General features: G+C 37.8%; 1 protein-coding gene across 1 annotated transcript in view; it reads right to left on the bottom strand.

Annotated features, from left to right (window-relative positions):
• ZNF804A (zinc finger protein 804A) overlaps positions 1-13,907 on the bottom strand; it is a 236,633-nt gene that overhangs the window by 64,279 nt on the left and 158,447 nt on the right. Inside the window, exon 2 of the mRNA XM_007065825.3 lies at positions 3,223-3,366. Within this exon, the coding sequence (XP_007065887.1) occupies positions 3,223-3,366 (144 nt within the window). The remainder of the gene's footprint in view (positions 1-3,222; positions 3,367-13,907) is intronic.

Below are 13,907 nucleotides of genomic sequence, written 5' to 3'. Positions count from 1 at the left end.
AAGAACTGGCCTGGTGAAATGACTGTTAGGTGCCTGCTGAGTGGAATCCACAAAAAATGACTTCATGGAAGCTGAGGGGGGAAAGACCTGCCTGCCAGAACACAGGCATGGGAGTTCTTTGATTTTCCAGTTAGGCTTAATTCACCTGCTGAAGCACTGGCACAGCTAAGGCTCTATTGTTAGAGAAGGAGAATTCCCAGGCTGTATCAACCTTCTCCCCAGAATGTTCTGTCCTTGATAGATAGAAAGGAAGGTAGAGGAGAGAGAGTTGGAAAAAAAATCCAGGGGCAAAAAATATCTCTGACTCTTAGCATGAAGATGGAAGATTGTGGGGGGCAAAGTCAGTGCAGTTCACTAGGTATGTCTGAAGAGGGCACTGACAGGCAGAATGTACTAAAAAATGCAAAAAGAATCTTGTCTCTTTCAAAAACTTGGGAAGAAATCAGAAAACTCACCATATTCCGAGATTCCCAAGTTAGCGATGCTATAGTTAGGCAGGTGTATAAGTGGTCTGAATTTCAGCGGTGCTGAGCACAGACAACTTCTGACTTCAAGGGGATTGTGATGCTTACCCAACTTTGTAAGACACTTTGACATCAACAGATGAAAATCATGATATAAGGGGTGAATATTATTTATTACTATTATTTCAGGAACAATATCCTAATTTGCCAGTGTTAGTACAGAGAATTATCACTTTGTTTGGACGCACTTTGTTCTACAGATGGACTCAGACTGCAAATATGCATCTGAATCCCTACGAGTAGGGTATTGTATTCACAGTTGATCCAAAATGTGAGGGGGACTAGTTTCTGGTTGTTATTTGGATGCAGACAGAAATCTCATATAATCAGCTGGCCTTACAAAATATCCCCCGTTTTGGGCTGAAATTTCATGAGGGCTATGCCTTCCCATATATAGGTATAGTGCCTAGCACATTTTGAACACTACTGCAAAACAAATCAATACATACAAATATTAACCACTGAACACTAATCTTTATTCAGCTTCACTCCTGACCTCTGGGATCTAAAACACTGTCTTCTCATCCCATCTTCAACTAATAGAGAAAAGACCAAATGCTGCAGTCTTTGCTGAGTCCTCTTTGCTTTAAAAATTTGGCAGAGACTGAGAGTGCTGTGCGTTGGCTTGTTCTGTCCCTGCTGGGGACAGAGAACTTGCTTTGGTGTCAGTGACAGTTCCTACTGAGTCTCAGTCTTGCTTTTCCCCTGAAGTTAGGATCAGCTTATTTTATGAAAACTGTTTTAAAAAACCCGACGAGTTAAATTTAGGATCATAGGAACATAAACACTACCATAAAGTTTGGCTCAATGCTCTGTCCACTTAGAATCCTGTCTGGCAGAGGCCAATGAAGATGTAAATCCTATGAAGGAGAGACTTAGAAAATCCTGCCGTAAGAGGAAGATCTATATTCATTATTTTTGTGTCTTATCTAAAGTTCACAGGAGATTTAACCCATTGTCTTTTAATAAATTTTCTTTTTATTTTAAAAAAAATCACACATGTATAGATTACTTTTAATACTATATATTGTTCTACTGGAATGGCTTGATTCATGTTGCTCATAATGAAAGAATATACATGGGATTTAAGTAGGCGACGCTAAATTCCAAAAGGGAAATTCATTGCACATAGCCAAAGCTTTTACAGTTATTTTCGTGTGCCCACCATCATTCTTATGAGTTTCCAGGTATTCTGCACATCTGAGTTGCCCAAATAAAAATGCAGAACAGTTAGTTGAAACCCAATTTTTGAAACTCTGCCAACAAATGACTACAGGATGGTGTTACAAAAAACAAAATTACTTCTCATTTAAAGAAATGTCTCCTGCCTTTAACAGGAGGGTTTTGTGAATAAGATGCTGGATCTCTGTAGGCTTCTATATAAACTCTAATTATAAACCATTTAAGGGCTGATAGAGTAATTTGTGTACTACCTAATTAAAAATGTAGTGTTTATGCCTGCTAGTGATGAGAAAGAGAGAAATGATGTGTCCTAGGAAGATGCTTTGGAGGGAAAAAAAGGCAGGGCAACTATCATTCTGGAGACTGTGGTGGTGTTAGATGTTGGTGCAAGTGGCACAGAGAGGTCCATGAGAATACAATACAGATAAATGTTTTGTAAACCTGCAAGCAACATAGGAGACTCAGCACTACATTTGGTGTAGTGATACCTACACTTCACTTTTTATGTACTTTCTAGCTCAAGGAATCAAAGTCATCAAATAAAACTATCCAACTGAAACTACGAATAAGGAAATAATATCTAAAATAGTGTTTTACACCTTACTCTAAAGCATACAGTTCTGATCACTGTCAGAGACAGGATACTTGATTAGATAGACTAATGGTCCTATCCTGTAACACAGTTCCTATGGTCCGGTGACACCACTGCCTTGCTTCTCACTATGAATTCAGTATTCCCTGTAGCAACATAAATAATCAAAGTGGCATGCAGTATTTTAGAGAAGGTTAGTATTGAAAACACAAATATGTGCATTTCAGAGTTCACACTTAGCTCATAGCTAGCTGTGAGTCAAAACCTGTGTATTCTTCTTATTTATATTTTTATCACTGATCCATTAAAAAAAACATGTTATAATTCATTTGAGAAATGTAACTGGGGTAAAAGAAAACTTAGCAATAAATTACCCAATCCTGTAGAATCCACTCTTATGAGAATTTCCTATCTGCATCTTTGGGAAGAACTGTTTCCCAGAGCACATTTAACTAATAGACTACAATATTTATTTATATGCCAAACTACTGAGAAACTGAGAACCACTCATGTTTTTCCTGGGTATGTTTCATAATTCCATGCTTCCATTCCCTTTTAGAATGCTCACAGTTCCCATAGACCTGGGTATTTTCTCTCACAGTCAGGTCATCTTGGAGGTTCTCTCATCAAAACATCTTTTAAGATTTATTTCTGAGCAAACTGCACATTTCATTTCTCAGTTCTAGGGATTACTAACTATGGACATAGTTGAAGCCTGCGATCTCCAATCACCTCAGGGATTTGGACACCCAGTTCCTCATTAATTTTTATGAAAATTAGTGGTGAAATCCTGCCTACTGAAGTAAATTGTCAAACTCCTATTGACTTCTGCAGGGCCAGGGAATCATCCTTGGTGTCCAAATCCTGTAGGTGGCTTTGAAAATGCCACTTGGATTGACTACATATCTACCAGATTCCTCTTACCTGTTTGTGAGCATGGTCATATGAGTTGATGTGATTGTCAAACTCCTGGTGTTTGTAGTACTGTTTGTCACAGAGTTCACAGTAGAAGTTGGCCTTAAGGTCTTCCAGGGCTTTTGCTATTGTGTTCTCTTTTTCAGCATAATCCTGAAAAAAACCCAAAAAAACAGCAGAACTTTAGTTGTCCCTCTGATGCTAGAAACTGGATTTGTGCTCTTCATTTTAATCCTATTTGTCAGCATTGATACTGCCATAACTAAAAGCTTGCACATATTTACCAGGTCACACTGCACATATTTTTCTATATCAGGTGAGAGGCACACAGTTGTGCACATTCCAATTTGCTGCACAAATGAAGGCTACTCTTGGGTATCTGACACATACAAGTCTAGAGAAGCAATTTGTTTAAAGTTCTGTCCAAAAATGCCAAATATTTATCATGCCTAAGATCACGTTAATGTTAATTTCTGTCAAATAACCAATGCTTAAAATGTTCAGCGTATAGTGTACCTAACCAGAATAAGCATGAAGACCAAAAAAACCCCACTAATCTACTCTGGTTACAGGACAGTTCCAAAGAATTATGATGATACAAAATGGAAAATAAAAACACCCTTAGAATGACCTATCTGAAAATATACACAGATAGATAAATTAAAGGATCATTTCTGTGTTAGAGGTTTAATGATTTTTTCCCCTCAATTTGTTATTTGTCATCTGTAAAAAAAGAAATACAGCTCTTGCTTGTCATTCATATATTAATCTCTTGCAAAAAATCAGGGTTAAAAATAATCTTGTTTATTATTGGAGAATAAATTCTATAAATCCCTACTTGATGTTTTCTTTCCTAGATACATTGACAATAGTATGGCTTTTTCTTGAAGACCATAGTCAGTGTCTGATTCTGATCTCAGATCAGTTTGACATCAGGGTAACTCCATTGACTTCAGTGGTATTACTCCCAATTTGTAGCACTGTGTGTGAGATCAGAATCGGGCCTAACATTCCAATTGGTATAAACGTTAATTACTCCAAGTGCATACACTGAGGAAAGAATACGTTTGTCTGGTTAAATATTTGGAAATTTCCATCAGTATGAGGCTTCTTAAACCAACTTTAGTTTCTATCAATCTGTTTCTCCCAACAACCTCCTTTTTCAAGGAGTAAAATAAGAAAAAATATACTATGAAAATTTATTTTATAATTCTTGACCTTACCTCTGAAAAATGAACTAAAAAGTTCCCTATTATAATTATTTATAAACAACTGTAAAAGCATGTCATACAAAGTCTGTTTTTAAAACAGCTTGTATAAATTTGCAACACTTTCCGGAGTTTCCTAAAATGTTCAGCAGAGGTGTTTTTTTAAAATAAATAATGGGAGTAACAATCATAGTGACTTCAGTTTTAGAGTTGCATCTTAAAATGGTACTTATTTCAATATAATTCAAAGTGGCAGAGCAGCTGGCAAATGTTGATTCATTCACAAGTAGCATAATCATAGCTATTTTATCATCTACTTTCATTTCTTACAATAAAATCAGATTGAGTATTTGCTGTTAGGATACAGTAGATAGCACTAGGGGGTTAGAGTCATGAAAAGAATAACAAAATCAGCTCAGAATTTTGTCTTGAATGGAAGCTAAATGGCGCCATGTTTCTAATGAGGGAAGGGGAAATCACACATTTTTTAAAATGTTTTTTAGATTTTTACATTTTATAAAAAACTAAGTTTCATATAAAAACCAAGTGAGCTATCAGTTCCAGGAAAGAAAGGTGCTACTTTATACTTAGAAATATATTTATAGTGTATGGGGGCCTAGCCTGGAAGTCCTGCAGTTACTAGCATGTCTGAAACTCTCTATTTCAAATCACTTCTATAGTTGCTTAGGTTGGATGAGCTTGGGGTAGAAGTGGCGGCAGCACAGTCAATCCCCGAGGGGATGGAATGTCTTGCAACACTCTGCAGAAACTGGTCTGGAGCTGCGGTGGTGGTCTCCAAAGGGATTCACATCCGGTTTTGCTTGATTAGGAGGGGAGGTGCAAAATTAAGGGGTGGAGAGATTTGTGAAATCAGAGCATTATTACAGCTCTAGAATGTTGTATAAGACCATTTAGAGTGAAACGTGCAAGTACAAGAATATGCAACATAGGAACAGTGACACACCATGACAATGATATTTTTCATTTCTGTAACACTCCATTTGAGGATCGCAAAGCCCTTTACAAATCAAACACTGAGCCAGATTCTGTTACTTTTACTCACATGGAACAGCACCTAATTTCTGCTTCTGGAATAAAGTACTATTTATCATAAGAGTGAGACAATTGGGGCTACTATAACTGAAATGAAGTTTACTTGGCAATTTACACTTGGCAGAGCCAATGCATAATAACAGAAATAGCAGTTCCTTGGGCCATGGTAACCATGCCACCACAACTCTAACACAGCCTTAGTGTTTAGACTCATACCAGTCATTATACAGGGATCACTACCATTGAAATACGCTATGGAATTTTTAAAAATACACAGCAATTCTAAACAACAATATATAGCAAAAGTAAAGATGCAGCTACATCTCATTGAGACTGCAAGTGGAGCCAAGGTGGCAGAATGTAATAACCAGAGATGAAACCTCTCCAGAACACTAGGGAAACATCACTACTTTTAAAGAAAAGCTTCAGAAGTCTGGAAAGACCTCAAATGATCAAAACCCTTGGTTTTATGTCTCAGTGCAAATACTATTGCAAACCTTTCCCATTTTTCATGAAGAACAGACTCGATCAGCTGGCATACTAACTGTAACTAACCTGGGCATGGGATTGCTTTGCTGGTATTCTGCCTGGATTTTCTGGTTTCATGGTACATTTGGGGATTTCTCTTGGCCTTAGTATGAGGTAAACACTAGCACTGCAGTGTGTCTAGTAGCCAAGTTTGGAGACCTATTGCTGTTGATTTGGAGGTGGTCAGTTGATGGGAAAAGGCAAGGAGCTTGGTATTTTTCTGTGCATTAAAGGAGTGGGGAATTGACTCACTTTGTTAGCATCCCCAAAGAAACAAGATAAGTGAGAGAGCAAGTAGGCCACCAGCTTGCGGGGGAGGGAGGAAGCTAACTGCCCCAAAGTTATCACAGATTGGAAGCATACATGGTGAGGGTGTACATTTTAGGTTACTTTGTCCCCTGGCCCAGCTCCAAAGACTGCAAAAAGGTAAAGGAATGTGGTTTCAGCACCTTTCAAGAACAGGCCTTCAGTGTCCTTTATGTGCCTACGCCTAAAATGTACTTTGTGCACTTGGTACGTAGATCCTAGAAAGTGCTGAGCACCTCTTGCAAGGTGTTGGGTGCCCTGTTCTCAGCATCTTGCAGAATAAAGGCCTACAGTAGGCAAAGGCTAATTCTTAACATTTCTTAATATTTCTTAATTAGCCATATAAGATTGTTAGTAGAGAGCTGAGTGATGTGATGCTCCATATTCTTTATAGAAATATGCTTATGATATGAATATGGCATAACTAAGACATATTTTATGCAGGATGGCTCGTGTAAGATATAATTGGAAAGCTTATGATTTACTGAATGTGATTATCCAATTTGTATGCATGTATCATTTCTGTATCTGGAGTTAGGAATATTGACTATGTAACCATTACGACTGTGGTTATACTTGGAAACGTCCACCAGACAGTAAGCAATCAGCCTTAATTGGCCATTAGGAAAAAGACAATGAGTCTTCCAAGATGTGGAGCCCCCATCTTCCAGGAGTTCCTTCCTGTGGTCATTGCAAATAAACCTGGTTTCACAGTTGCTTTGACACTGCAAGTTCAGGTGATAATGTCACCTGGTTAAAAAGTACCACCTTGGACACTGCTGGTACTTTTCTACTGTAACCAAAGGCTTCCTGCCTTATGTAAATTCTATTTAAGGCTGGGGAGTAAGGCAAACAGGACTCTTCTCCATTGTCTTCCTGCCCAAGAAGAAAGACTGCTGAAATTACCTGAAGAGACAAAGGAACTGAGCGGTGGGAAAGGCAAGGGCTGAGTCGAGACTAAGACAGGAGTCTAGTCTGTAAAGAGAAATAACTGGAACTCTAAGCTACAGAAACTCTGCAACTTGCCTAAAACAACATTTAGGGTGAGAATTACTTCTTGTTACCATTCTCCTTACGATTTTAAGCTTAGTATGTGTGTTTTGTTTTATTTGCTTGGTAATCTGCTTTGTTCTGTTTGCTAGCCCTTATAATCACTTACAATCTGCCTTTTATTATTAATAAACTTGTTTTTGTTTATTATAAAACCAATTGTAATTTGTGCAATTTGTAACTGCAGGGAGGGGGCAAGAAGTTGTGCATATCTTTCTCCACACCGAGGGAGGGGGTGAATTTATGAGCTTACGTTGTATAGATATCTCTACAGTGCAAGATAATATTATTTTCGGTGTACTTTCCAGAGGGGAGCTACACTTGAGTGCTGGGCAATTTCCTAGCTTAGTCTTCTCCTAGAGAGCTGTTTGCAGACTTTGTGTGTGTGCTGCCAGAGGCCGGAGAGCCTAATTCAGCAAAACAGGAAGAGGGAGCCCATGCAAGTGGAGCAGGCAGGCTCAGTGAAATCCCAGTACATCAGGTGGCCCAACCTGTCACAAGATGATTGGAACATTTTCAACTAAGTGTAAGATATGCTGTTTTTTCAAAGCCAAAATATATTGTGTAGACATACCAATTTCAATTAAGTTTTCAAAAGAGAAGGTTTCTGAAGTCCAGGATGAAATCTCTTGTCACCTGAATCAAAGGCCTGACATTTTTGATCTGATAATGGACATTTTGACACAATTCTGTTTTGCAAAAGCATTAGAAATGTTTTGTTTTCATTCCAATGTAGAATAAAACAAATTTTGAAACCTCAAAAGTTGTCACAAAATGGAATTGTCATTTGCCAGCCATCTCTGTTATATTTAGAAAAGTGTGTGTTCTTTACAACATGTATGTTGACATGAGGGAATGTTATACTGCTTAAAATATTCTTTTGCAAAGGAAAATGGAGAGAGGAAAAAATTGTAGACTTTTGTCTAAAGTCAATTAACTGGAATACCTGTGGGCACAATTAATACAGTAATTCTTTCATTTCTGTTAGATTAATTTAGGTACTTTATGAAGAAAGAGTGTAGAAGCAGCTTTCACTGCATAAAAAGTACAATTTAGTAATGCCATTCTTACTATCTGTATTGATATCTATGTGTGAATTTAATGGTTTTGTCTAAATATCTGCACATATCATTCTGACTGACTGATTTGAAAGTAAGCAATGTGTCATCTATATGATGGACTTAAAGGAATAAAGTAAGAAGTAGAACTAACACAATCCAAATTAATTATAATAAGATTAATTATTTTTAAAGCTCCCCCCTCTCTGTCAGGCAATGAGCAATGCAAAGTAATTTCACAATTAAATATATTAATTACATTATTCATTGATTTTAACATGGTCAGCTCCACATCTTAAGGAGATCACTGACCATGGTCATTAGTTAGTTTCAGTGTCATACCCAAGTTTAATCAGACTGACCAGGATCAAGGAAACCTGAAGACTGCAGATATTGCCATAGCTGCTTGGCTATCATACTCTTGATTTTGCCCATAAAATGGAGGATGTAATTATAGTCATGTGATATTTTCTTGAATGGAGCCTCACCCTGACTTTTTCACACTGTCTGGCATCCTACTCTTAGACAAAGCGGCACTGATAATCTCAAACAGCAAGGGACCCACTATCTCATGACTTTATTATCCAACAGGGACATGGGACCAGTGAGGAGGCATTGTCCTGAAAAGCATCACTAGCTGAAATCTAAGCAGAAAAGTCTGTTTGTCTGTTTCCTCAAGATTTTGTCCTGTACCTTCCATCCAAATCAGAACAATTTTATATGAAAACAGCAATTTCCAAATGGTGGAGACTCAAATTAACCAACCTATCCACCACCTAGAACTGTTCTGCTGTGTTCAGACACTATGGAGGAGGCAAAAGATCATTTCTTTATTTCCCACATACCCATGGCAAATGTTCTTAAAATTCTGGTGTTGTAACTGGTCCGACTAGAATTGACATCTGCCACTTTTAACAAAGCACCAAGAGTCAGTCTGTGTGACAGTGCATTTCTCATATAGCATTCTGAAGGGAAGTTCCATTGGCCTTCTCTGGAAGACCCTTAAAACAAATAGAGAACAGTAAACAGGAAGAGATAATGATCAGTCCATGACAATACTATAGTTATATAATTATAGCCTCTTTAGCATCAGACCCATTCCAAACACTAGATCCAGAGTGTGACTCACTTTAAATGTAAAACCAAAAACTACCTGGGATAGACCATATTTGTCAAGTCAGTTATGAGTCAGAAGAATCATGGACAAATCATGGACATTGAAATTTCTGATCATTCTGAGCCTGGGGACCTCCAATGTCATCATAAAGAGGAACCTACAAAACTCATCCAGGATTTCTGCAGTGCAGCAGACCTACACAATGTGCCATCCTAGGACTCTTATATCACACAGGCACATCATTTGCTCCAGTTTATGAGTAACCTTCTGCTTTTGAGATTTGATACACAAAGCAAAACCATTCCATAATCTCCTCTTGATTCATGCTGGACTGTATACCCAGTCAGATTTGTTGGGCTAATAGTGATCCTACTGGCTTATCCAACCAGATCTTGATTATGCAATATTTAAGTAATTGGAATTGTTCTTACTTAAGCCATCGGGAATTGAGCCTACTGAACCTTACTGTGTTTTGTAAAACTTTGTGTACATTTATATAGGCTACTGTAATTAAAATAATGGGCCTGATACTGAGAGCTGTTGAGCACTCGGCTCCTATTAAAATCTTTTCCCTCTGCTAAGATATTAATATACAGTATAAAAGCTCCAAATAGACATTTATATAGGGGTTCATCTGCAGGTGGAAAGAAAAGCTATGGGGGTGAAATTAGAAGCAGTTTTTAAAACATCCTATTAATGAGCCATGTACTAGTGCCATGCTGTCATTCTGGAAGACCAAATTCCCGAGTGATGGAAAATTAAAAACATAGGGCCAACTTCCACACCCCATTGTATCTCATTGAAGTCAATGGAGCTCAATCTGGGGCCAGAATTAGTCTCAATAACATGTGAATCAATGCAGAATTTGGTCCACAATATTAAAGCTAAACTAAATTTCTGGCAGGCTCGTGATGCGACAGCAATTTGTTACCAGTCTTGCCTGTCTCATTAACAGTACTTTCATCTGCAAAACCTTATAATGGATCCTCTTATAAAATAACCTGATTAACATTTCACCACTACAGCTAACAGTTGTACATATAGCTCAGCCGTAGTTATTATTTATGAAGTTCTGGTCCTTTAAAATCTTTTTTTAAGTCAGGAACTGTATCAAAAAATGTAACATTACTTGTCACAATTTTTTTTAAATAGTTACTATTAGCGAAATTGGGGCTGTCGTGGGGGTGATGGACAGGATAGTGAAGTGGGAGCGCATATCTGCTGTTCTACTTTGCTTGCACTAGCTGCATACGGTCCATGCAGAACAGGGTTGGGAAAGGTGCTAAGCAGATGCTCTGAAACAGAAAGAGTGAGATTAACTCTAGGGGCTTAATAGCAGTTTCCTTATTCTAAAAAAGTTCTTGGCTCAGTGTCAGGAGAAAGTACCTCTTTCTGTGATTCTTTACCATTGTTGCTTGACACTCTGCACAGATGCAGAGGAGGGGAAAGTTTTTTTTTCTATGTCTTCCCCATCTTTTTTTCAGCCACTGAGACCAAGGCAGCATCTAAGGCCAGATATACAAAGATATTCAGGTGCCTAATGAGGATGATAGGCACCTAGTGGTATTTCAATAAGAGTCAGGCACATAACCCGCTTTGGCTCTGCTGAAAATCCCACAAAGCACCTATCAACATACTAGGTGCCTAAATAACTTTGAAAATCTGGCCCCTAGTCCCTAATAAAATGTCCTAACTTTGTCCAAATGAGGATGGGATTGAACGGTAATACTGAGCACAAAGGGTGAATCTAGTTTGCCTAAAATGAAGCAGATTACAATTTTTGTCATCTTCATTACAGGCTGGAGACCAAAGAGAGTAGGTCTATGCAAGCTTTTTTACCTCAAGTAAACTGATTGCCAATTAATTGGAGGTGGTTAAGTTGTTTGTAAAAATTAATCTGGACACTCTCCAAACATCTGTTGCAAGCTAAAAAAAAACTGTGGGAACAGTCTAGGTAAACTGCAAATGGTTTTAGCCCTGAAAAATACATTTTGGGAGTGTCCAGACTAGTCTTTAAAAATGATTAACTACCCCCCAGTTAACTGGCAGTCAATTAACTTGAGGGGAAAACACCCTAGTGAAGATAAACCCTCTGAGACTACTGGTTCCAGCAACCAGTACTCCATCTTGCTCCAAGTAATAGGCCACATCTTTACTAAACAGCTGCCCCACCAGAGTCCACTTCATTAAAGAGGATGGCAGCTCCGATGTACACTTTAAAATTCCATAAGTTACAATTGGCCCCTTAAACTCAGGCCATTTCTGCTGAATGTTGAGCTACCTCCTTGTTAAATAGACATTATCAGGTAGTATTCAGGGAGACATCACACACCAGCATATGAAATTTTAGGGGGGAAAAGGTGCATATTCCATAAAACCAATGTTTTTATTAGTCACAGATTGAATCTAAATAACAAGAACAAGACAAGACACAAGAGACAGAAAAGGGAAAAGAAAAGGAAAAGGATGGGCACAAAACAAAAAAACGGGCCCTGATAATGCAGACAAATATGCATGCCCTTCACTTTATGCGCATGACTGGTCAATGGGACTATTCCTGTGTAAAACTTAGCAGGTATGAAATTGTTTGCAGGATCAGGGTCCATTCTTCTTATCAATCAAACTCACACCTTCCTGTGACGACTGTGCAATGTTTTAATCATATTTTTCTGGGGCCATAGATTTTTATCTCAGTGTTCCATATTCCTCTCTTTTTCTAGGCTTTGGGAAAAAAATCATTTTTAATTTTACTCTTGACTATTCCTGTTTCCACCTTTAAAAGATTTTTCTAAAATAAAAGAAAAATGGCAATATAGTAGTCTCTTTAATTAAAAATCAGACATAGTGCATATGTTCCTCTTAACCCCCTTTTTTAAATTTATCTTTGATTGGTTACAATTTACAAACCATTTTCCTTTCAAATAAATAACCCTAAGCCTTTTGTTATTTAAACACAAATCAATGACTTCAAAGTGTGAATATTATACATTTGACCTACTGAGGAATTGTATTTTGAATTAAAGTAAATATGTCCACTGAGTTTTCACAATCCATTTGTTTGTTATGCAGAGAGCACTTCAGAATTTAAAATGATGCCTATTCAAGTAAATGCTGGATGAAATCCCAACAGAAGGCTCAGTGATTTTTCTTTAGACTTTTTTTCTGATTCCGTTTTACAATGGCTTTCTAGACCATTAAACCTTTTCATGGAAATTTACCATCTTTCTTCTATCTGTTTATAGCTTCAGGGACCCATCAGTACTAGCCTTACTTTATGTGTTATGAAGTTATGTGCCACAAGTACTTCAATATCAAGTCATTGAAAGGATACCTTAGCACTGGGCAGGTCTAAAACAATCATATGCAGGCTTGCATGTGTCTGCCTTCAATTCTATTTGAAGTAGATAGGAAAAAGCTCCAGCCTGAACATTAATCAAGAGAGAGATTCTAGTTTACAGTCCTGGAGCTTTCCACTTATCCTGCAGGGAAGGAGAATCTTTCTTCCAACAGAACCCAGTATTATTCAATAAAATTCATCCTGAAAGGCCAGATAGGAGGAGTGTTAAGTTCAGGAACTGTATCTGATGTTAAAAACTAAAATTCCAATACTCAGCCAAAACCAACTAGCTCCAAAACCCAACTGAAAAATCAAGTAATTATGAACCTGTGCGATGGCTCAACCAGAAGGTATAGGCTTGATGCTTAAATTATTGAGTTAGGTTCTTTGGCTTGTGTGATGCAGGAGGTCAGACTAGATGATGATCCATGACTAAGACTCCAAGGTCCTATGGTAGTACAAATATTAATAAAATAAAATAATTAATAAAAAATAATGGTCCATTCTGGCCTCAAAATCTATGATTTTATTAACCTGGATCCTGTGCCTACATTCCAACAATAGTGATTTAAACCTGATAGCTCTAGAGTACCTACTGTATTTACCACCCTAATCTTCTCCTTCAGTTTTCCATTGCTGCCAGAAGTGAGGTAAAAGAAAGTATCTGGAGGAACAAAGATGACAGCTTAAATTAGTTATTCTGATATTTGAAAATGACAAATGCAGCAGTGTGATCCCAGATAGAGGGTTCCGGAGCCAAAGGTAGGATGCTTGCTGGCAAAGAGGTGTGCAGTATGTCTAACAGTTGTGTGATTTTTCTTACACTTCCTCCATGGGTTTTTCTAGTGCTTCTTCCATCCTGTGAAACAGTTACTGAATGGTCTCATAGTCATTGGGAGGAGAGGGTGGAACTGTGACCACCACTTCATTCAGCAATGATGAAGAGATGGCACTGGATATACTGGTGTTGCTCTTCATCAGAAACCTGTATCTGTATCAGTTCCGCATAAGACAACTGGAAGGGATTTTTTTTCTTT

Source organism: Chelonia mydas, chromosome 11, assembly GCF_015237465.2.
Source record: "Chelonia mydas isolate rCheMyd1 chromosome 11, rCheMyd1.pri.v2, whole genome shotgun sequence".
Taxonomy (NCBI): Eukaryota; Metazoa; Chordata; order Testudines; family Cheloniidae; genus Chelonia; species Chelonia mydas.
The sequence above is the reverse complement of the archived record's forward strand: the minus strand, read 5'-3'. Positions and strand labels throughout refer to the sequence as shown.